Source organism: Balaenoptera physalus (genome assembly GCF_965194825.1).
Source record: "Balaenoptera physalus genome assembly, chromosome: 10".
NCBI lineage: Eukaryota > Metazoa > Chordata > Mammalia > Artiodactyla > Balaenopteridae > Balaenoptera > Balaenoptera physalus.
Window position 1 is genome coordinate 14,093,784 of NC_138889.1, and position 23,250 is coordinate 14,117,033.

Below are 23,250 nucleotides of genomic sequence, written 5' to 3' on the forward strand. Positions count from 1 at the left end.
TAAATGCCCCACGTGCACGGAATGGTCCCCACGACGAGGGGTTATCAGGCCCCAAGTGTCAGCAGTGCTGAGGTTGAGGGCCCCTGCTCTGGGAGAGTGGCCTTATCACAGCAGGGACTTGATCAAGATCACATGGCGGGTTGGTAGAGCTGGGATGGAAACCAGCTTACCTGACTCCTAGGTAGCTCCTTTCCCCAAGACTATAATAGTGACAATAATACAACCACTTGTGTAGCATAACTGTGGCAAGCACTGCGCTAAGAACTGATGTGAATTATTTAATTTTCAAATCCACCCCAGGAGACAGTCCTATAAGTGTTCCCCTTTTATACATGAGAAAACTGGAGCACAGAGAGGTTGATGCAACTTGCTCAGTCACCCAGCGAATAAGGAGCTGATACAAGCCTGGGTCTATCTGAATCCAAAGTCAGTGCTCATGGATGAATGAATTACTTACATCCCCCTGCCCCGCCATATTCCTCTTAACCCCTTCCCCATCAGTCTCCCACCCCAACCCTGCCCTTTTAGATTGAGCCTTCCCTGAGGCTGGCACCATATACCCACCTGACTGCCTTCCCTTCCCTGTACGGGCCCAGCCCCCTGCCATTGGGGCAGGCAGCCGCCTGGGCGTCTGGAGCTGGGCACTGGGGTAGTCCGACAGGCCCCTCCTGGTAAGAGGCAGATCAAGAGACCTCCACTTCTAAACAGGTGGTGACCGTCGGCATGGAACCCACAGGGCTGAGACAATGCATCTGTCACCCCTGAGCCTTGGGAGGCTTGGGGAATTCTCCCTCTGTTTTCCCGGCAGCCCCCCGCCTCTCCCAGCCCACACTAGCCTTCCAAGGAGGCTGCTGCCTACACTCCCCAAAATGTGTCATTACAAACGCACATTTGCTGAGGGGAATCCGGGCTGCCGTGTGTCTGCTGCGAGATATGTCGTCTGCTGCAGCCGGGGTGGAGACGGCTGGCGTTGGCCGCAGAGAGGGGACCTGTCTGAATCCTGGCCTGAGAGCCAGGTGGTTCCAGGTCTTTGAAGCCTTAAAAGCCTGGCCAGGCTGGGAGAAATCCAGGCTGTGTAGTGAGGGGCGTGGAGCTGGGGAGCGTGCAGGCTTTGCAGGGCTGAGATCTCAGGAGCAGGGCCTCAGGGCCTCAGAGCCACAGCTCTCTTGGGTGAGAAGAATGTTTTTCACCTTATGGTCTGGAGTGAGGAAGGAAGTGGGGCCGGGTGCTAGGAACTGGGGCAGAGGACAGAGGAAAGAATCGGGAGGTGGCAAGTGGGAAGCAAGCGGAGGATATGGGGTTGGGGGGCAGACAAGAGGTCAGGCAGACCTACACCTTTTGGGGGTGTAGCTTCCTGGTTTCCATCAGGAAGGAGGAGATTCAGACCCTGACCTGCTTCCCTTCCGTGCAGATGTGAGGCCTCACCTTCTGTCTCTGTCCTCCGGCCCTACCTGGCCACACCATGCTGTGTCCTCCTGTACAGGCCCCCCTCCTTGGCTAATGTGCAATTTCCAGGAAGCTGCAGTCGGACCTGAGAAATGGCTAACCTTGGCCTGGGACCCCAGCCGGCTCACAGCCTTCTCCACCAACCACTTGAGGCCCCCTTATGCTTACTAGATGCCAGGCACTGGGCTGAAGCCCTGATCTTTCCACTCAGTAGGGGAAATGCCATGACAGGTGTATGCTGAGGTCCTGGGACCCTTGGGGTGTAGGGGGAAGGGGGGAAAGCCTCCCCAAAAGTCAAGGCTAAGGTCATTCAGGAAGGATGAAGAGGTGTGGGCAGGTAGCAGGGTATGTGTTTTTTTTTGTTGTTTTTTATTTATTTATTTATTTATTTTTTGGCTGTGTTGGGTCTTCATTTCTGTGTGAGGGCTTTCTCTAGTTGCAACGAGCAGGGGCCACTCTTCATCGCAGTGCACGGGCCTCTCGCTGTCGCGGCCTCTCTTGTTGCGGAGCAAAAGCTCTAGACGCACAGGCTCAGGAGTTGTGGCTCATGGGCCTTGTTGCTCTGCGGCATGTGGGACCTTCCCAGACCAGGGCTCGAACCCGTGTCCCCTGCATTGGCAGGCAGATTCTCAACCACTGCGCCACCAGGGAAGCCCCGGGGTATGTGTTTTTAATGGAAGGAAGAACGTGGCAGGGAACTGGTGGTCTTGTCCCATGTGGCAGGAGAGAGAGAGCAGGCAGGGGAGAGGCAGCTGGAGTCTTGGATGCCCAAGATGAGGTCCAGAGCCCAAAAGGACTTTGGACTTGATCCTGAGGGCTGTAGGAAGCCATGGAAGGATTTTAAATCGAGAATGATTTGTATTTTAGAGAGCAGAAAATGGATTAGAGGGGGAAGCCTGGAGGCAGGTATGTATCCTTGGCATTATAGTACAGTAGACTGGGCGAGAGATGATGGTGGCCTGCACCAGGGGCAAGGCGTGGGGAGAAGAAGGGCACAGGGCAGCAGGGATGAGATGGTAGGTGCTGGGTTCAAAGGAAAGGGGGTGGGATTTACTTCACTGTGGGTTCCCAGTCCAGGAATGTTGAGAAAATAAGGAAGTGAGACTCTGCTGGAGGTGCGGGTGGGTAGGAAAGGGGCTGAGCTGGAGGGAGGGGACTTAGGAGGAGTCTGGATTGGAGCCGGTGGGGATGGAGAACAAAGGTGAATTCAAAAGCATTTAGGAGCTAGCACCAGCTGCGCTTGGTGATTACGTGGCCGTGGAAGAGCCCTGTGGGCCCCGGCTCTGCCGTCGTGCAGCCTGGATTTTCCTGGCATTCCACTTAATCTGGGAGGTCTTCTTGGAGGAGCTGGGCAGTATACAGAGGTAGAGCACCCGCTTGGTAGAGAAGTTCCAGAGGCTGATCCAGGGAAGGTGCAGAGCAGGGGCAGAGAGAGAGCTGGACAGGTGACATCCAAAGTCAAGTCCTCCAGGGACATGGGGTCCAGCACTCTTGTTTTACAGAAAAGGAAACTAAGGTCAGAGAAGCAAACTGCCCTACCTAAGGCCATACAGAAAAAAGTGACCAAGTAATGGGGGCCAGAGCCCACCTCTCCCAATTTCCAGTAAGTACCCTCCCTTCCCACCATCCGGCCAGAGGAAAGGTGACAGGTGAGCAGTACAGAGAGGACCGAGAGGCGAAGCCTGAAGGCTAGAGACGGAGGGGGCAGAGCCGAGAGAGGCTCCCTGTTGCTGGGATGCCAGGAATGGAGTCAGGAGCTGCTCAAGTCCAGCCTACCCTGGGCTTTGGGGATGGGCAGCCAGCGTGAAAACAGGCCTAGAGGAGAGCCGTCCAGTTGTCTCTGGCCACTTGCTCCTCAGCGGGAGAAGGCAAAACCCAGCTCCCTGATTCATCCCCATCCCCCAACCTCTCCTCCTAGGGTTCAGGGAGAGATGGGACCAGAGCAGGCCCCACCGCCACCACTCCCCAGGGACTTCCGCGCTGCCAGAGAGCAGAGCCGGCCCAGCCCGTCTGGAAGATCCCGGGCTTCCACTCCAGCTCCTTCTGGGGCTTTTCCCAGGCTGCCACGCCCCCTCCTCTCCCACGCACTGTGCTCACGCGCCCCAGGCGCCGGGCGCCAGCCCCACAGCCCGTCATTAACCAGCTCCGCGTGGGGAGTAGGGGAGGGTGTGCATCGGCCCAGAGGAAAGCATTGGCGGTTTCTGTGACCCCAAATGAGGGGTGGAGGCGCCTGGGTTCGGACAGTAGCAGTTAGCCCCTGGCTGTGGGATCACGGGGTGTCATCACCTCTGCTGGTAAGGTGGATGTGGAGGGGACGCAAGGCTCCAGGACACCTGGGGCCGTCCCAGTAGGCACTGCTCCCAGAGAGAATCCCACCAGGCAAAACCCCTGCTCTGCAGGAGGCAGGGGGAGCATTAGTGCTGAGCTAACAGTGGCACCGGGCCGGGCTGCTCAGCCTAGACTCGGCCCTCACGCGTCCTTGCCGTGTCCAGACCCAGTGACGGGGGGCTAGGGGTGCAGGGACGGGAGCTGGGCCAGCTGCCACTTCTCTGTTTCCTCACTGAGACCTCTGCTCTGGCTCACCCCGGACCCCATCCTGGATGTAGAGGAGAGGCTGGAGGCTGGAGATGTAGCCTGGGCACTTGGGGAGCTCCAGAACTAATAGGGAAACATGCCCAGGGCATAGATAACGAGACAGGACAAGTTCAAAGGACTTCAGTGAGAGCCCTGCTCATGTGGGTTCTTGCTGGCAGAACGGTTGGGTCCAGGCGACACTGATTGGCAAAATCTTCCCAGAGGAGGGAACCCTAGGAAGGGGAATCCTTCCAAATCTCACCCTCTACCTCACTAGCCTCTCCCCCATGAGGTTAGGCCGTGACACCAGAAAGTGAGGAGCTAGGCAGCCCTGGGAGTTGACATTTGGAGAAGTAGCTGCACTGGGAGGAGGGGACCTATAACCTTTAGGTCACTGTGCTGACTCAGCAGGGTTTCGTCTGGAGGCTCTCCCCCTCTAATGGGTGAGTCATTCCCACTTACCACTTAGCTGGTTTCTCACCGGATGTCCTGTTCCTTTCGACCAGTTCCAGGGCAGGGAGCAGGGGAGCATCCCTGGGAAGCCCTAGAGATGGATCCCAAAGGATGCCGATTTCAGAGACGCCCCTTCTGCAGGGCCCAGTGCCTCCCACCCAGGCCAGGCCTGCCACTTCTGCCCACCCAACTGAGGGCGCCCGGGCAGAGTCTCAGGAAAGGAGTTGGGCACCGAAGAAGAGGTAGCCTGTGCCAGAAATCTCTGAATCCCCTGGCCCCGGCCCTCCCCTTCACCCTCCACATGGGCCCAGTCCCAGCCTGCTCGGCTAGGGAGAGAGGGGTCTGAGGTTTCAAAGGTGGGGACAAACTGGTCGAGGTGGGTACGGGGAGGAGAGCAGCCCCCGCTCTGGGCCACACCCCGCTGCGTGGGAACCCGTGGCCCCAGCCTCGGATTAGCTCGATGGCAGGCAGGGCAGGCGGGCAGGGCCCTGGGGAGCAGGTTTGTCGGCCACAGCTGAGGAGCCTTTGTGTTTTGTTGCTGAGCTGGGGCTTTTGCAGGTCCGTGACGTCTCGGGGGCCGGCCTGATGCCTGCCTTGTTGGCTCAGCACTTCTGAGAAGCCACGAAGGCAGCCCAAACTGCCCGACCCCAGCGCCAGTGGGGAAACTGAGGCACGTATGCACAGGTCCCCGCGACCTGGGTCCCAGACCCTGGAGCTCATAGGGTGGCCAGGGAGAAAATAGGCAGGGCATGAGGTCAGGAAAAGAAACAGACTCATTCTATGGTATCCTTAGGATGCAAGAACCCCTCTGCTGGGACTTCCCTGATGGTCCAGTGGTAAAGAATCTGCTGTCCAATGCAGGGGATGCAGGTTCAATCCCTGGTCGGGGAACTAAGATCCCACATGCCATGGGACAACTAAGCCCACATGCCACAACTACTGAGCTCACATGCCTCAACTAGAGAGCCCACGTGCCACAAACTACAGAGCCCACACACTCTGGAGCTCACATGCCACAACTAGAGAGAAGCCTGCATGCCACAGTGAAGAGCCCGAGAGAAGATCCCACGTGCCACAACTAAGACCAGACACAGACAAAAATAATTAATTAATTAATTAATTAATTAAACAGAATAGCATTTACAAAAAAAGAATAAGAAAACTGGAGAGGAAAAAAAAAAGAACTCCTCTGCCAAGGACACAGGTCCCAGTGGATCTCTTCACCCTCACTCCCCACCTCCCTGGCTTTTTCCTGCTCTGTACATAGCAGCCTCCTGCAGGTGCCCCCCACCTGGGCTCCCAAAAGTCCCTGTTTCTGACCTTGCACCTGACACGTAGTCACTGGACTCCGATGGGGGCTCCATCCCTGGCCCCCAGCCCCTTGACCCACCTGCCCGCCAAGCCCAGCGCAGGTAGCCCGCAGGCACTGTGGCTGCAGTATTGTAACTGGTATTTTTGTGCCATTTCTCCAAAGGAGCAATGGAGGCACTGAGATTACACAGGAGGGACACCACCCAGAATGAGGCCCTGGAGCATTAGACTGAGAACCTGAGTCTATTTTTACGGCAGGTTGGGAAGAGCACTGGGCTGGGTACTGCTGTTCTGTGTTCCTGAGCAAGTGACCCAACTGCTCTGGACCCTTGTCTCCTCCTTTGTAAAATGATGGGTTGCATGGTCCATTGAGCTCCACTGTGCTACCATTTTGGTGGTCCTGGTTCCCACATCAGGGACAGCCTCTGCTTCTCATGTAAGAGGGAGCCTGTGGGGAAGAAGAGATGGTACCTTCTGTGGACCAGCCCTAGCTGCTTGGGGAACCAGAGAGAGTCTGTAGAGTACTCTCCAAGCCCTGGACCCTGCCAGCATCGGCCGTGACATGATCAGCTCAACCCAAGGTCAAACCTGCTCCTTCCCTCTCCCACAGGGACTTGCAGTCTATTTGGAGACGGGGGGTTACAGTAGAAAACATGCTAAACACACATGGAGGAAACAAAAAAGGGTACAGATTCATGTTATATGCAGTTGGGCAATGAATAGAGGTGTCAGCTAAGTAGGAGGAGTCCAGAAGGACTTCCTGGAAGAGGGGGACTAGAAGCACACAGTACAGTGCCTAGTACTGGGAAGGTGCTCGATAAATATTTGTTGAATGAAGTGCCGGGAAGGGAGGCCTCCTGCTTCATAAATGAGAAATGATGATGATGATGATGGTGATTGTGATGATGATGATGATGATGATGGTGATGATGGTGGTGGTGATGTTGATGGTGGTGATGATGATGATAGCAACTAACATTTACTGAGCTAATTTTGTGCTAAGTGCTGTCCTCGAGTCTCACATTTACTCGTTTAATCATTACAACAACTTTTATAATAGGTATTATTATAATCTCCATTTTACAGATGTGCATCCTCAGTGCAAACTGAGGCACAGAGAGGTTAAGTCATTTGCCCAAATTTTCACAGCTCGTAAGCGACAGGCGGGGTATGCAAACCCACACTGTCTGGCTCTTCACAACCCACCATACTGACTGATGGGGATGGTGACCTTCTCTTCAGAGGGTGGGAGGAGCTTGGGCAAGGTAGGGGAGACATAAGCATCAGTTTTCGGGCTGTCAGGGCTGGAGTGCTTGGTGGAGAGGCATGGACCAGCAGAGGAGAGGGGCTGTGTGGTCCCCAAGGGGACTCCCCTGCGGTGCACCCCTTCTCTCAGGCCTTCCAGAGAAGGCTTGCAATCCACCTCATCCTGCACAGAGGAGGGCCCTTCTCCTGGGTCCCCGCCCTCAACTAGCCCTTTCTCACTTTTCGGTGGTGCCTGCAGCATTCTGACCCTGGCTGTCAGAGTCACTGGGGTAGAGTGTGCCCCCCTCTCTGAAAGCCTCCCAATCTGCCCAATCTAAACAATGAGGGCCATAGTCCCCTCACCCCCGCATCCCCCGACCAAGACACGTGGATTGGGTTCCGGGTCCCTAAGCCTAAAGTGGGGGGAAAGGTAAAGGAGAGTCTTCAGCCCTTACCAGTCTTCCCAGCCCCTCCCAGTTCCACAACTCTAGGATCCCCGCCCTCAGTAACCCCAAACCCCATACTCCAAGCGTTCCCTTATGCCCACCCGCCAGGGTCCCCTCACCGGCCCTGCTAACAGCAGCAGTTCTAGGTGCTTTCACCAAAAACATTTTTACTGCAAACATTTTGCCACATAACTAATTGGCCATGAGGCGATTTTGCCATGAAAGAGAAAATAACTGGTTGACAGTTTGGTTTGACAGTTTGGTTTCAAGTAGTTGAGATGTACTAGCGTTTCTTCCAGTTAGTGACGTTACTGATGGGTTTATCAAGCTGACAGAAGATGATGGTTTGCCCCAAGAGTTGGTTTTGTATTTTGAAACACACTACGTTGGAGGAGAAAGAGGCCAAGGGCCTCGAAGGCACAGAGTTGAGCCTACATTTCCCATAGAACTTTTTGGAAATTCTATCACTGGACATAAGACAATGTGCCGAGAACACACAGCAGTGCAGAGGCTTTCCCAACGCAACACAAAGTTCAGTTACAAACATGCACCCTAGTGTTTGGAAACTGATACCTCTCTTAATGAAGGAAGAAATTTTAGCAGAAAAGAAAAAGTTTGATACCGAAAGAGGAGACGAATCAACAAATGTATAAAATAATATGAACGAAAGACTTGGAAGGCAAGTGCTTACTGCTTAGACAAGTACAACCCACAAAAGAAAATCAGTTCTTTGCACGGTATTGCCATGCATCTACACACATTTTTATTTATTTATTTATTTTTTATTTTTGGGCTGCATTGGGTCTTCATTGCTGTGTGCAGGCTTTCTCTGGTTGCAGTGAGCGGGGGCTACTCTTCGTTGCAGTGTGTGGGCTTCTCACTGAGGTGGCTTCTCTTGTTGCAGAACACGAGCTCTAGGCGCACGGGCTTCAGTAGTTGCAGCACACAGGCTCAGTAGTTGCAGCACGCGGGCCCTAGGGCACACAGGCTTTAGTAGTTGTGGCGCGTGGGCTCAGTAGTTGTGGCACACGGGCTTAGTTGCTCCACGGCATGTGGGATCTTCCCGGACCAGGGATCGAACCCATGTCTCCAGCATCGGCAGACAGATTCTTAACCACTGCACCACCAGGGAAGTCCCTACACACATTTTAAATTCAAATATTTCGTATTTTGCAGTAAAGTCTTTTTAATTTTGTTACTCATTTCTCCTGTTTCATTATGGCCTTTTTAATGTCCCTCATTTATGTTTTATTATTTTATCTTTTTCGGCAAAATTGCCTTACGGACAATTAGTTATGCGGCAAGAAATGTGGCAAAGGCATCTGCGGCAAAGATGCTTACAGTAGAAAGAGCAGACAAGGCTAACAGTAAGCTGTAGGCAGAGAGGCCCGTGTCAGGATGCACCTGCCTGCTCCTTAGAGGTCCTCCCGCCCGCCTGCCCGCTCATCACGGGGGCAGAGGGGCAGGAACCCAGGGAACCCACTTAGTGCGCAGTGAGCGGGCACCCAGGCACCTTCCTCGCTGCCCCGCCTGCCATGGGGTTGCTTCTGGGAGAGTCACACAGGAGAGGAGACAGCAGCCTCAACCCCAAAACAGGCGTGGGATGGGGAGGGCCACCTCAGCCTGGTGAGGTGCTGATGGGTGAGAGGGGGTTTCTGGGGCACCTGAGCCCCTTGCAGAAGCGTCTCCTCCCCACGCCCAGGCCGCAGTCAGCCGTCTCCCCTCCTGACGCTCACAGCTCTGCAGGGTGACGTCACTGCTGAGGACGTGGCGAATGAATGTCAGCCTGTGCTCCAGGCACTGAACCCTGCCTGTCCCTACATCCCCAGCGGGTGAAAGGAGATGGGGTGGCGGCGGGCTTGGTGGGCTGTGTCCCGCTGCAGGCCCCACTGTGCCCTGGCACCAATCCCAAGGTGGATCCTGGTGCCCACACCCCTACCCACCCCCCCCCCACCGTGGCCCGAGCCTTCCCAACTGGCTTTTCCTGTTCCCGGCTTTGTGTGGTGAAAGTTCCCCAATTATACCCACATTATCTCAGCCGCCGGGCAGCTGCCAGCAGGCTTGGCGAGTAGAGGCTGGGGCGTGTGGGAGCGAGCACCTGCTTACCCTGCTGGAAGGGCTAGGGCTTAGGTGCTGGCCAACTGGCCAGTCAGCAGGAGTACTCGGCTTACTGGCCCACTGACTTCACTGTGGGGCTGTGTCAGGGGTGAGGCCACAGCTGGGCTGGGCTGCAGTTCAGGGAATCAGACTGTTAAGGCCAGAAGGGACCACTGACATCGTGGAGTCCAGCCTGCTCCCTTACAGGGGAGGAAAAGAGGGCTCGGGAAGGGGAAGTGACCCGCCAAGGTGCCAAGCTGAGCTCAAGACGGAGCCGGGCTAGAAGCCAGCCTTCCTGACCCCCTGCTGGGTGTCTCCTGCATGATTCTCCCACCAGCCCACAGTGTTCTCTGCCGGGGACATGTCAGAACCGCCCAGACCGGCCAAGGGGACAGCTGGAGGGGTGGGGTGGTGGTACCCCAGGTGGACCTTGAAGGGCTGTGTGGACGTGAGCGGGCATAGAGAAGGGGACTGTCAGGGAAGCTTTCAGAGCGTGGCGAGGGCCTAGCTTGGAGGGCCAAAGATATACTTATTCAGCAGGCGTGTCTTGAGTGCCTACTGTGTGCCAAACACAGGGGATACCTCAGTGCCTAGAGAGACCTGGCCTGTACCTTCTTGAGGGGAGGCGTGGGGGCCAGCATACTTCACTGACCGTGGTCTCGGGACCCTTCAGAGGAGTGTGACCTGCTCACACCTCCATCGTGCAGAGGCGAGCGTAAGCCCCGAGTTCCCAGGCTGGAGCAGCAGACTCCCGTAGTGGGGGGCGCGTTTAGGCCATCCCTCGGGCTCTGGGTCAGTCCAGGGCCTGACACTGATGTTATTGATGGCACTCAATAAAGTAACTGAAATAAGAATGGAAGGACGGCTGATGACAGAGCTCAGGAGTGAGCCCGCTGGAGGGAAGGACTGAGCCAAGTTCAGGGTTAAGGAAAAGCTCAAACAGAAGCCACTTGAGATGGAATAAAGCAAAATCGTTAGGGAGAGTAGAGGGAATTTATTCATTCATTAAATGCCACTGATCACTCCCTCCCTCTTGCAAATCTCTCCTCTCACGGCTTCCAGTGCCATTTGTCTGGCCACAAATATTCACTGAGCACCTACTGTGTGCTTGATACTGGGCTAGGCGCTGGGGCTACAGGGATGGAAAAGACACAAGAGGAGAAGCCAGAGGTGTGAACAACCACATTCCCAGGCAGAAAAGAGCTGTAATAAGGGTGGGAGGATCAGGGAAGCTTCCCAAAGGAGGCGGCCTGAGTGGGATATCCACAGGTGGAAAAGGGGCAGGGCCTTCCAGGGAACCAGAGGAACAGGAGCCTAGACATGTAGCATCTGCGGCTCTGTGCTCCTTGGAGGCTGGGACTGAATCAATCGCTCATTGACGTGACTCCAGTGCTGATAATAGACTCAGAAATTGATACATAAATGGGAAGAGGGAGAAGGAAACACAGAAATATGGCACGTTCTAAGGAGGGGTCCAGTCTGACCTGGTTGGAAGGCCTCATGTATGGAGAGACGTGGACAGAAAGGCAGGACCCAGGTGATAAGAACATCAAATGCCAAGTTAAGACATCCAGACTTGATTGTGAAGGCGAGTTAGAGCCAGAGAGGCTGAGCCTTGTGCGGCTGCCTTGCTGCGTAAGAGGGCCCAAGCCAGTGCACCCCAGGGCCCGGGCCCTCAGCCCTTCCTGAGGGAGAAGGCAGTGGAGGTGTCCATAATGATGGCCACTGTGGGCCCCGGTGCTCCCCCAGCGCTTCCTGCCTCCTGACACTTTCTCATCCGTCATACCATTTGGTTCTCCTAGCAACCTGTGAGCTAGAGAGGACTGGATTATCCGCCCCATTTATCAGACGAGGGAACCGAGGCCCAGGAAGGTGAAGCAGCTGGTGGCTCCTCTGCTGAGCCTCTGCTCAAAAAGCAGCACATTCAACCCTCATCAAAAATAAGGGTGTGGACGGATATTTACTGCCATGGAGCAACACTGATGATATATCACTAAGTGAAAGGACAGTTTATGGAACAGATTACGGTACGGTTCTGATTTTGTTTAAAAAAACAGATGGTTACCTGGATGTATAGAGAAGGCTGTAAAAGAGAACACTTCCTATCAGATGATGAGTGATATGTCCGAGTGGTGGGATCATGGGTTGCTGTCATTTTCTTCTCAGTATTTTTTAGTTTTGCCCACAACAGTGTTTCTATAACAAGCAATTATTATTTTAGAGTCAGAATTTTTTAAATAATGACTACTGGAAAGTAGAAGACCAGCGCACAGGGAGTTGGGGCGGGGGCTGTGGCTGTCCCTGACCACCCTCTGCCATCTCCCTCGACCAGGCGCCCACACCCAGGTGGTCCAGGTGAACGACTCCATGTACGGTTTCATCGGCACGGACGTGGTGCTGCACTGCAGCTTCGCCAACCCGCTGCCCGGCGTGAAGATCACCCAGGTCACGTGGCAGAAGGCCACCAATGGCTCCAAGCAGAACGTGGCCATCTACAACCCGGCCATGGGCGTCTCGGTGCTGGCGCCCTACCGCGAGCGCGTGGAGTTCCTACGGCCCTCCTTCACAGATGGCACCATTCGCCTCTCCCGCCTGGAGCTGGAGGATGAGGGCGTCTACATCTGCGAGTTTGCCACCTTCCCTGCCGGCAATCGAGAGAGCCAGCTCAATCTCACTGTGATGGGTAAGCTGACCTGACCACTCCTCTCTGCTTGGGTGGGGCCTGTGGCCTGGGCGCTTGGCCATCTTCAGTGGCCCCAGATGCTCTCCTTGGGTCAGCATGCTCCCGTGCTCTGGACGTGGCACTTCTGGTCCCTTCTAACCAGGCTGTCTCAGTTCACTAGGGATGGGGGCTGGGCCTTCGCTGTGGACAGAGCTGAGGATCAGTATTCAGGTTGGAGCCCCACCGTGGGGCACTTTCCAGGTGGCCAGGAAGGAGGCAGACGCCATGGTAAAGGAGAGAGCCGCTTGAGCACAGCAGCACTCCAAGAAGACTTCCACTTGACAAAAGGGGATACAAAGACTAGAGCAGGAAGGCTGTGGGTTAGACCCGAAGAGGTCCCTGTGAGAAGTGCTGGGAGGGGCTTTGGTGAAGCATAGCTGAGAGGCATGGATGGCCAGGGTGACCTGGAGCAAGGCCTGGCAGGTACCTGCCCTCCTGGCCTGTGTGTCCTTGATGAGGCAACAGAGCCAGACTCATGGCTCTCTCTGGTTCCCCACAGCCAAACCCACCAACTGGATAGAGGGCACCCAGGCAGTGCTTCGAGCCAGGAAGGGGCAGGATGACAAGGTCCTGGTGGCCACCTGCACCTCGGCCAATGGGAAGCCTCCCAGTGTGGTGTCCTGGGAAACGCGGCTGAAGGGTGAGGCGGAGTACCAGGAGATCCGGAACCCCAACGGCACGGTGACCGTCATCAGCCGCTACCGCCTGGTGCCCAGCCGGGAAACCCACCAGCAATCCCTGGCCTGCATCGTCAACTACCACATGGACCGCTTCCGGGAAAGCCTCACCCTCAATGTGCAGTGTGAGCGGGGCAGAGTGTCGGAGGGCTGGGTCTCCCGGGGTGGGGCAGGCGCCGTGGTCCCCTCACACCACCCCCACCCTCGCCAGCCCTCCCTCCTTTGCTTCTCACCTCTCATCACTCTCCCCACCCTGCCTTCCCTCACCCCTTATCCTTCCTCTTTTCCTTCCTCCTCCCTCTCTCTTTCTGGGGGTTCTTTGTCCTCCCCGCCTCTTCTCCCTTTGCCCACCCTCTCTTTCCCCTGCTATTTCTGCTCCGAGGGTCCGTGACCTCCACCCTCCCTGTCATTCTTCCCCCTCTTCCTGCTGTTTCCATGTCACTTCCCCTTCCATCCCTTCCCCATCAGAGCCTCCCTCACCCAAGTCCTGCTCTCCTGACCTCACCTTTTTCAAACATCACCTCTTGTCCCACAGACGAGCCCGAGGTGACCATCGAGGGGTTTGATGGGAACTGGTACCTGCAGCGGATGGATGTGAAGCTCAAGTGCAAAGCTGATGCCAACCCCCCAGCCACCGAGTACCACTGGACCACGTAAGTGCTGCGGGGCTGGCTGGTCGCCTTGCCGGAACCTTGCTGGTCACAGGGAGGCCCACCCACCCCACCTCCAGAAACCTTGGGCAGAGAGGAAATGAAGGTCGGTGAGAAGGGGAGAGGGGCCATGAGAGACACGCACACACACACACACACACACACACACACACACACACACACATATACACCCCCTTGTATGACAGCATCAGGGTCCTTGGGACAAACCATTCTGCCAGGGGGGCTTCCCTCGTGATCTGCCTTCCTTCGGCTCCCTAATAAAGAATGTTGTCATTCCCCTTTGGTGATTCAGTTTGAGTCACTCCCACCCCAGCCCCCAGTATTTATTTTTATCGAGGTGTCCCCAGGGAAGCTGGCTTTCTGGAGCATCCCAGATCTTTCTTTGCTCCTTTTCCTTCTCTCCAGCACCCCCAGATTCTCAGGGAAGAGGCGGCAGTCAGCCCAGAATGCCTGTGTTCATAGAGTGCTCGCCCCAAGGTCCATCCTCCCATTCTTGGCTTCGTGGACTTTGGGCCTGGACCTCAAAGGGTCTAGTCTCACCCCCCGCCCCCGCCAGCTCTGATGGCCTGAGCCAAGGTTCTTCCCAGAGAAGAGCTGGATGGAACACACAGAAAGCAGAAAGACAGAGGCGTGGGGAAACTAAGAAGCAGGTTGACATGGGTGGCCAGAAGACGGCTGCCCAGATCGTGTCTACATTCTTTTTCTAGGGAGTAGAAGGCACTGACACACGTTAGCTGTTTGTTACCATCCACTTCCTGGAACCAGAAGTAGTTCTGAAGGTGCGAGTGGGCAGGGCCTGCTTGCCAATTTCAGCTCCGGGTCCAACAGAATAATAGTTTTGTGGCATGGAGGATCAGGAGGAAGGAAAAGGTCTCCTGTGTTCAGGAACCTTCTAGGACTCTCCCCACGTGAAAAAGACCTGCGACATGCCCAGCCAGAAAATGAGATGGTGAAATGGAACGTAATTCCTAAACATGGGTCACATCTCGTTACCTGAGTAGCTTGTTAAAATTCTAGGCCATGACCCCAGTGGTGCAGCTTTAGTAGATTTGGGGTTAGGACCCCAGACTATTAACCAGCTACCCAGGAGACCAAGGACCAACTACCAGGAACCAGTGTGGTGGAAAGAGCACTGTGCCAAGGGTCCAAAGCTCTGGCTAGAACTCCAGTTGTCACTTTCTAGCTATGTTTCCTTGGCCTTGAACCTTGTTTCTCTTCTGTTAAGTGGGACCAGTATCTACCTGTCCTGTCTGCATGTCAGTGCTGTGATGAGCAAATGTGAAACACTGAATGATACAAAACTGCCAAATGCAAGAGATGATTGTTGTTTTTTATTGTTTTTACCCCTTCCGAGACAGATGCTGCCTGTTAACTCAGCCAAAGGGCTGATGGTGTTGAAGTCAGGTTGGTGACACAGGGGCAGCTTCTTGGGGCTGGAGAGTCATAACCGTCTGCCTTGTCTCCCAATCCCTGCAGGCTGAATGGCTCCCTCCCCAAGGGTGTGGAGGCCCAGAACAGAACTCTCTTCTTCAGGGGACCTATCAACTACAGCCTGGCAGGAACCTACGTCTGTGAGGCCACCAACCCCATCGGCACCCGCTCAGGCCAGGTGGAGGTCAATATCACAGGTAGGAAGCTGCACCCTTCCCTGCCACTCCCCGCCTCTCCGCGCCCACTGCCTCCTCCACTGCCAGCATCCGCCACCTATGGGCTGTGTCACTGTAGGAAATTTGCATCTCCTCTCCCTGCTTCTCTGGTTCTCCCTTGAGCTCTGGCCATTGGTCTTGCTTTGCTTTTCTCTTTCCTCTGTGAAGGTTGTGCGTGAGACAGGGTGACTCCCCCCGCAGTCAGAGAGGGGCAGGAGGGAGGCTGCAGGAGAGAGGAAGGAAGTGCTGTTTACAGCAATGCTGTTTTGGGGGTGGGCGTGGTTAGAGCCTGCCCATGGGTCTGCCGACATCACACCTGTGTTGCTGCCTTGGTGGGGTGGGCTTGTGGGAGGAGCTCATCTCCTCCGAGCTTTGCTCCTGCAGTTCAGGAAACCTGCGTGGGCTGGAGGGCGAGGCTTACCTGAAGCAAAGATACAGAGGGAAAGCCAGGATAGAGCCAAAGGCCATGGTGGTTTGTGTGCCCTGCAATTGAATTGCTATTTTCCCTGCATTTTTCTCTCTCAGGGCAGATGGGAGGGAGACTCAGCCTCTTGACCTCTTAGAGCAAAGGGAACACAGGGGCTGGGATGTTCTGGGGGAGACATCACATGGAACGTGAAAGGAGCATGGGCTTCCGTGTCAGACAGCTGGACAAGCCCTCATCTGTAAAATGGGCACAATATGACATGCCTTGAAGGCTTGTTGTCAGAATTTATATAACGTAGGCCAAGTACCTAGCACAGACCAGTCTGTCAATAAATGGCTCGTGTTCTATGGTTATTATCTTGTCTCTGTCATTATCATTATTAACAGAAAGATCAAAACAAGCCAATAGAGGGGTAAACTACCATCACAACTTCGCAACCAGGGTGTCTTTAACCCTGTATCTGAGCTAGTTCCAGGATGAGAAAGTGACAGAAAGACCCTCCTAGGACAGGAAGTGACATCATGCTGCTACTGAGCTGGATAGGAAGTGACCTCAGGGAGATGTTGAGCTAGGTTCAGGGATACTGGAAGTTGGGCGGCGGTTCCTGGCTCCAGGCACAGAGCTTGGGCAAGTCCTGAGGATTCATTAGCTCTGAGCCTCTTTCCCAGAAGTGGGAGACCTCACCTGTGGGTACATTCAAGGCACAGCTGCTGATAAAACAGCCCAAAGCTGTCCAAGGGCTGCATCTACCTGTCCTCGGGGCTGCTCTGTCACCTCTCTCGCCGGGGTTGGGAGGAGGGTGGAGTCACTTGTCACTTGCTCTTTTCTTCAACTCCCTGCTCTTGGCTCTCGGACTGGTTAAGGTGGTCGAAATATCAGAGGGAACACACAGTTTTCAGGGCATGAGCCCGCTGTGTCCCCCTTTGCCTGGCAAAGCGATAGAGCTATTCTTTTCTACTTAACCGCCCCCCCCCCGCAAAAAAAAAGAAGTGTCAGAGGTGGAGCCTGGGGAAAGCTGAGACAGCCCCTCCCCCACTCTAGGGTTTGGGGGTTCCCATAAGTTGGCAAGGATGGGAAGGCCAGTGTCACACACTTCTCGCCCCCTGGAGAAAGTCTGAGCAAAGCTCAATAACAGCCTCCTAGGTGCGTGAGCTCTGGCCGTGTGGCAGATAAGGGTGAACAATGTCATAAGGGAGCATGACCAGCTGAGGGGATGCAGGTCCTGTGAGGGACAGCACAGACTTGGCCCGAGTGTGTTCACATACTGGCTCTTCCTGGCTGTGTGGCCTTCACCCCTCTGAGCCTCAGCTTCCTAGTCTGTAATACAGAGATCATCATACTTATCTCAGGCTTCTTTTGATCACGCCAAATCCGTATACCACGGCCTAGCACACAGCATGGACTTCCTGCATGGGAATACCTTCACCCAGCCCTGGAGCACCAACGCCACCACTGCCTCCCCCGCCACCACTCAGCCTCTCTGGGGAAACTGCTGATTGGGAAATCAGGGGCGGAGGCCAAGAAACCCGGGAGCAATGACCTCCCATTGATCCTACTGCCCAGCATGAGTGGACCGGCCAGAGGCCCACTAAGCTTACGGGGCTAAGTGGTACTGCCCTACCCCAGAGGCAGGGCCGAGACAGGAAAGTCAGGACCTCCCTTCTCCCAAAGCCCAGAAGAATGCAGGACCACCGTGAGTGCAGGACTGCTCATCAGGCAGACGCAGCAGGTCCAGGAGCAGGGAGGAAGGAAAGGGAGCAACTTCCCAGGCCCAGGCTGGGAAAAGAGAGGAAAGGAAGGAAGGGAAACCAGCGTGGAGGTGAGCCACTCCTTGGGCGTGTTTGCTCTGGTGGTGCCCTCCGTGGGATCTGTGGTCAGGCCTAGGTCGCCTTGCGGGGAAGGTGGGCCGGGGCCGCCCAGGGCTCCAGCTGGAAGAGGCACGCAGCGTGTCCTCGCGTGCTCCCCAAATACAGAGCGGGATGGGGGTGGTCACCAAAGCCACACACATGGGTGGTGAGAAGGGCCTTGCGTAAGGGGACTCTGTCATTGGCAGCCCAGTGAGGCAGGAGCCAGGGAAGCGTGATGCTCCCTGAATCATTGATGGGCCCAGGGGCTGTTTCACTGGCTGTCCCGAGGGAAGGTCTCTCAGCCCCCTCAGGAGGACTCAGCCAGGCGGCCTGAGCCTTTTCAGAGCTGTTCGCTCTCGTACTCACGGGCAATTTCCGCGCAGCCGCCGACCCCACCAGCCTTCCTCCCACATCGGCTGGTCTCCAGGGGGCACAGCCATGCCCTGTGCTCCAAGCCCCGCTGGTCTGGAAGGAATGCATGAACGAGATGGATAAGTGGAAATTTAATTTTTCATTCTGGCCATCGTACAGGTAATAGCTTTGCCCTGGGCGCATCTGGCGAGGGAAATGAAGAGCAGGGCAGAGGAAGGCGTGCAGCAGGGTGCGTGCCAGAGACACACGTGTGTGCAGGGCACGCATGCACAGGGCCGCTGCACCACCTGCACAGACACACTTTGGCACAGGCTTCTTGGGCTCGCAGATCCCAGAGGAGGTGGCCTTTGAGTTGTTCCTCCAAGGATGAGTGGTGGGTGAGCGGCGATGGAGGAAGCGTGTGGGAGGAGAATGGCTGGGGCCGAGCGGGCAGGAACAGGGGGAGCAGAGCTTCCTCTCTCTCGGCCACGGGCGGCCTCCGAAAGCAGCAGCGTGGCAACGAGGGCGGTCGAGACTGAGCGCCTGGGAGGCTGTGTGGATGGCACCTGGGGGACCAGTTAGGGGCTGTATGTACAAGGAGGGTTTTTCTAGAGGGAAACGACAGGTCCAGGCTGTGGCCGTGCGACTGACAGCAGAAGAGACAAACCCACCGGAATTTGTGGATACACTTCACGGGGCCCGGGCCCGCAGAGAAGCCCATTTCCCAGGGGCGGTTTCATGGGGTTGGCCCCTAGTCACAAAACAAACCTGTGAGCTCCCCTCCGTCCTCCCTCTGGGGGCAACGCTGAGGGCGGGGAGGGCTGCGAGGGTATGGCCTCGACCAGACTAAAGAGGCCAAAGAAGGCAGCATCCGTCCCTGGGACTGGGTTTGTCCGGAGAAGAGTGTCCAGGGCACTCCCAGGAGCCAGGCAGGAAGGCCACCAGGGTGCAGGGCGTCCCCAGTTTCCGTTTCCAGCGCTGAGCGGGCTCAGCCATCAGGGGTGAAGGCAACAGGGTCTGCGCATTAGGCCGGGAGTCCTTCAGGCCAAGGGTTGGCGGGGCTTGGAGGTCCATCTGGAAGGGAGGGCTGTGTGAGCCTGCGAGTGTGCGTGCCCGGGCGTGAGTGTGGGTGTGTGCCCCTGAGCGTGTAAACGTGCACAGGCAAGCAGGCGAGCAATGTCTGCATGCTGAGTGTGCAGACGGGGCCCACAGCTGTGCTGTGGGCAAATGTGGCCGTCTCCGGCCGCCCGTGGCAGCACTGGGGAGCCTGTGGGGAGGCAGCTGCGTCCACACCCCTGGGAGGATTCAGTTCCCTCCACCGCCATGAGGCCCTGCCCGCTGGTCTGCGCAGTGCACAGCTGCTGCAGCTGCAGGAGCAGGAGAAGGGCTTCCCAGAGCTTGACCTCAGGCCTTCCCCCCTCCCTGGGCCCGCAGCACTGCACACTGGGAGGTGTAGTTCTCACAGCTTCCGGGCCTAGGCTTCTGGTGCCAGAGCGCTGGCTGCCTGCCTGCCTGCCTGCGGAAGCAGCAGGCGTTGGTTTGAGAAGCCCGAACATTCTCTTTGACCCCAAACCTCCTCTGGATCCTAGAACCAGACTAAACCCTAACCCTCGCCCCACCTCCGATCCATCCAAAGCCCCCGTACCAGCCCACCCACCTCAGTCAGGAGACCCCCCCCAGCCCCAAAGGAATGCGGAGCCTCCACTGCCCCAGGGCCCCAGCCAGCCTGCCATCCCCGAGGGGAGGCTGCAAGCCTTCAGCAGTGGGGCTGGGCTGCCCCCTTCGTAAGAGGAAGTGAGGGGAGCCGGCTGGTCCCCCACCAGGAAGCGCAGATGACCCCCACGGCCCAGCTCTTCTCTCCCGCCAGCTGCGGCCTTTGAGGCTCTGCTACTGGCACAAAGACGGGAGCTACTGGCTGAATGTGACAGCTGGAGGGGTGGAAGGGGAGGGCGCTCCGTTCCACACCAGACAGCCACCTCTGCTTACAAATGAGTTAGGTCCCCACGTGCACTCCTTCTGCACCCTCACTTGGCATCTCCACACAAGTCTGCGTTGCTGGAAGGTCATCTTAACCGGTCTTCTGCCTCTAGACAGGCTGGCCCTAAAGTAGGCAAAATAACCAGGGTTCCCTTTGGTCCCAAAAATCTCCAGGGAAGAGTAAACATACTTAGGACTCAGGTGGGGAAAAGGTAAACAGAAGGCCCTAGAGAGGAAAGAGACCCAGAGGCTCACCTCTGAGACATGGCCTTGCCTCTGTAGAATTCATTCACCAAATGTTCTTGAACTCTGGCCACGTGCCAGGCCGTCTAGGTGGCGGGGGGTACGTCAATGAGCCAAAGTCCCTGTCCCCGTGGAGCTTACGCTTTAGCACAGGAGGACAGACAACAAATAACAGATAAAATACGTTTGAAAAATTATGTGATCATTTTGAAGGTGATAAGGAAAAAAGAAAAGCAGGGTGAGGGGTTCATAGTGCTGGGGGTAGGAGTTCATGAGCTGTGATTTTCGATAAGGTAGTCAGGGGAGGCCTTGGTGAGAAGGTGACCTTCATGAGAAGTTGGAGCCAAGCCCCAAAGGCGTTGAGGCAGTGAGCATGGGACACCTGGGGGAGGAGCTTTCCAGGGCGCAGAGCCGCCAGTGCAAAGGCCCTGAGGAAGCTGGGAGTGGAGCAAGCTGGGAGGAAAGCAAGAGATGAAGGCAGAGACACAGATCATGTAGAGCATTTTCAGCTCTCAGATTTGACAGGATCTTTGTGGCTGCCGTGTTGAGAATAGCCTGTACGGGAAAGGAGTGGAATTGGGGAAGCCAGTTAGGCAGCTATTGCAATAATCCAGTTGCGATATGATAGTGGCTGGGATCAGGGTAGTAGTGATGGAGATGGTGAGAAGAGGTCAGGTTCGAGATTTACTTTGAATTCGAATTTACAGACTAGTTGGGACAGCAGCCACTCTCATGAAACAGGCAATACAGTAAACTCTACCATACTGTGATTAGTGGGGCCCAAAAAATTCAGTCTAGTCAAGTGAAATGTAGGAGGTATTTACTTCTCCTTGGGTCTCTGTTGCTACAGAAAGCATAAAAGTAAATATAGTTGAACTAATATTGTACACAACTGGAACACACTGAATTGAGTCGGTCCCAAATTACCATGACACTGCCACTTCCTCAACCCCTCTCCCTGTTCCTGCAGAAGAAAAGAACTTTAGCCACTCGAAAACTGGCAGAAGGACCAGAGCCAATCATGGTAGATCCTAATTTGCATTTACTGCAGGTTGTTCTATCAGGCCTTACTGTAATATGTCAGTATATGATTAACGAAATGGAGTAAGCTATTGTTTATACCAGAATGAAAGCTGCAGACCACTGGTATGTAAACATTCTAAAGAGAAAGAGAAGTGTGAGCTGGAGAAGAGAAGGCTGCACAAAGAAGGGACCGAAGCACTGAAATAGGCAGAAGGAGATGAGGAAGGGCATTCCTGGCAGGGGAAACAGCATGAACAAAGGTCTGCAGTAAAGAATCTACTTGGGGGCTTCCCTGGTGGCGCAGTGGTTAAGAATCCGCCTGCCAATGCAGGGGACAGGGGTTCGAGCCCTGGTCTGGGAAGATACCACATGCTGCGGAGCAACTGGGCCCATGAGCCACAACTACTGAGCCTGCGCGTCTGGAGCCTGTGCTCCGCAACAAGAGAGGCCGCGATAGTGAGAGGCCCGTGCACCACGATGAAGAGTGGCCCCTGCTCGTCGCAACTGGAGAAAGCCCTTGCACAGAAACGAAGACCCAACACAGCCAAAAATTAATTAATTAATTAATTAATTAATTTAAAAAAAAAAAAAAGAATCTATTTGGACAGCAAGAACGGTGAGTTGGCCAGACCCAAGATCAAGTTGCATGATGGAAGCTTTGAAGACCAGACTGACGTGGTCCAACAGGCAATGGGGAAGTCATTGCTAGTCTTTTGAGAAAGGGAATGGTAGTGTCTACACAGGGAAAATTAACCTGGTGACTGTGGCTGGAGTGACTAAAGGGGGGGCAGAGACCAAATGAAGGTGGGAGATTCACAGATCTACTATAAAAGTAAAACCTGGTGTCAAGTGAGAAGCTATTGAATAGGAAGAGTCAACAAGATTTGGTGGCAGATTTTGACCCAAGAGATGGAGAAGGAAGAGTCAAAGATAAGTAAGATTCTAAACTGGAAGAGTAGACAAATGGTGGTGGAGTTGTGGTGTTGAATGGAGTGGGTTTGGAGGGAAGACGGTGAACCATGTTGGGAGGGATGGGCCTTGAGTGGGTGGAGAGAGTTCCAAGTGAGGTTGTGCTAGATAAAAGAGTGTTCAAAGTGTGTCCCCAAATACTTCTCCTGTGAATGGTCCTTGAGTCAGGAGGATGGGGTTTGTGTTCCAGTAGGCTGGGAAACACTGTGTGTTCCTCTTACAGTTCAGTGTGCCTGAGAAGATGAAAGGGCTCTGATGCTTTGTCTCTACCGACATTTCCCGAAGCGTTTGACCCCAGTATTTTTGCCAGCCCTCTGAGCCAGTGGCTTGAGGTTCCATGGCCACAGCTTGGGAACTGCTGTCCCAGAGGCCTTTGGAGATAAAGCCCCAGAGTTGGGGGAGAGCTAGCTACCCGAGATGGTTTGGAGAGCCAGCAGGGTCAAGGTAACTCATGACACTGAGGCCAGGTCTGTCCCTAGGACAGAAAGCAGAGGGTAAGGTCCAAGGATGGAGCCCCCAGCCAGGCGGCTGGAGCAGAGAGAAGGCCCAGCAGTGCAGTCTGCAGACAGAAGGCTCCAAAAAGAAAGCCGAGGGTCAAGGACTCCTTGTGTTTATTGGAAGGCAAAGGAAACATGTCAGAGAGGAAGGGCAGGTTCCTCCACCTGATGCCTTTCTTATTCTGCTGACCTCTCCAAGTCCTAGTCATCCTTCAAGGCTTGGCCTAAGTCTTCTCTCCTCCAAGAAGCCTTTTCAAACTCCAGGCCACAGGACTTTCCTGCACTGCACTCCTGAAGCCCTTATCTGCCAGCGCCCTTGATGTCCGCATGCTGCTTTGCTTAAGAGTGTCATTTGGTTCCTCAGCTGGGCTGTGAGTTCCTTGTATCCTGTGACTAGCGAAACAGATGCCTGGTACACGTTTGCTGAGTGGATAGGTGGGTGGGTGGATGGAGCGATGATGCGGCAGGTGGCGAGAGGAGAGAACACGCAGGTACAGGGTAAGGACTGAAGAGGGAGCCGGCAGGTTGAAAGTACACAGGTGGCTAGGTTCCTGCCAGCTGCCTCTTGGGCGTTTCTTGTGGCAACACCTCCCACCTCGCGGGGAGCAAGTGTGCAGCCCTTTTCAGG

General features: G+C 55.3%; 1 protein-coding gene across 2 annotated transcripts in view; it reads left to right on the forward strand.

Moving 5' to 3' along the window:
• NECTIN1 (nectin cell adhesion molecule 1) overlaps nt 1–23,250 on the forward strand; it is a 68,335-nt gene that overhangs the window by 39,115 nt on the left and 5,970 nt on the right. The window contains exons 2-6 of one of the 2 annotated variants that reach the window (XM_082410906.1): nt 11,375–11,599; nt 11,905–12,255; nt 12,794–13,096; nt 13,507–13,624; nt 15,119–15,270. In XM_082410906.1, the coding sequence (XP_082267032.1) occupies nt 11,940–12,255; nt 12,794–13,096; nt 13,507–13,624; nt 15,119–15,270 (889 nt within the window). In that variant the 5' untranslated portion in view covers nt 11,375–11,599; nt 11,905–11,939. The remainder of the gene's footprint in view (nt 1–11,374; nt 11,600–11,904; nt 12,256–12,793; nt 13,097–13,506; nt 13,625–15,118; nt 15,271–23,250) is intronic. The other variant, XM_082410905.1, reaches the window with a different exon arrangement.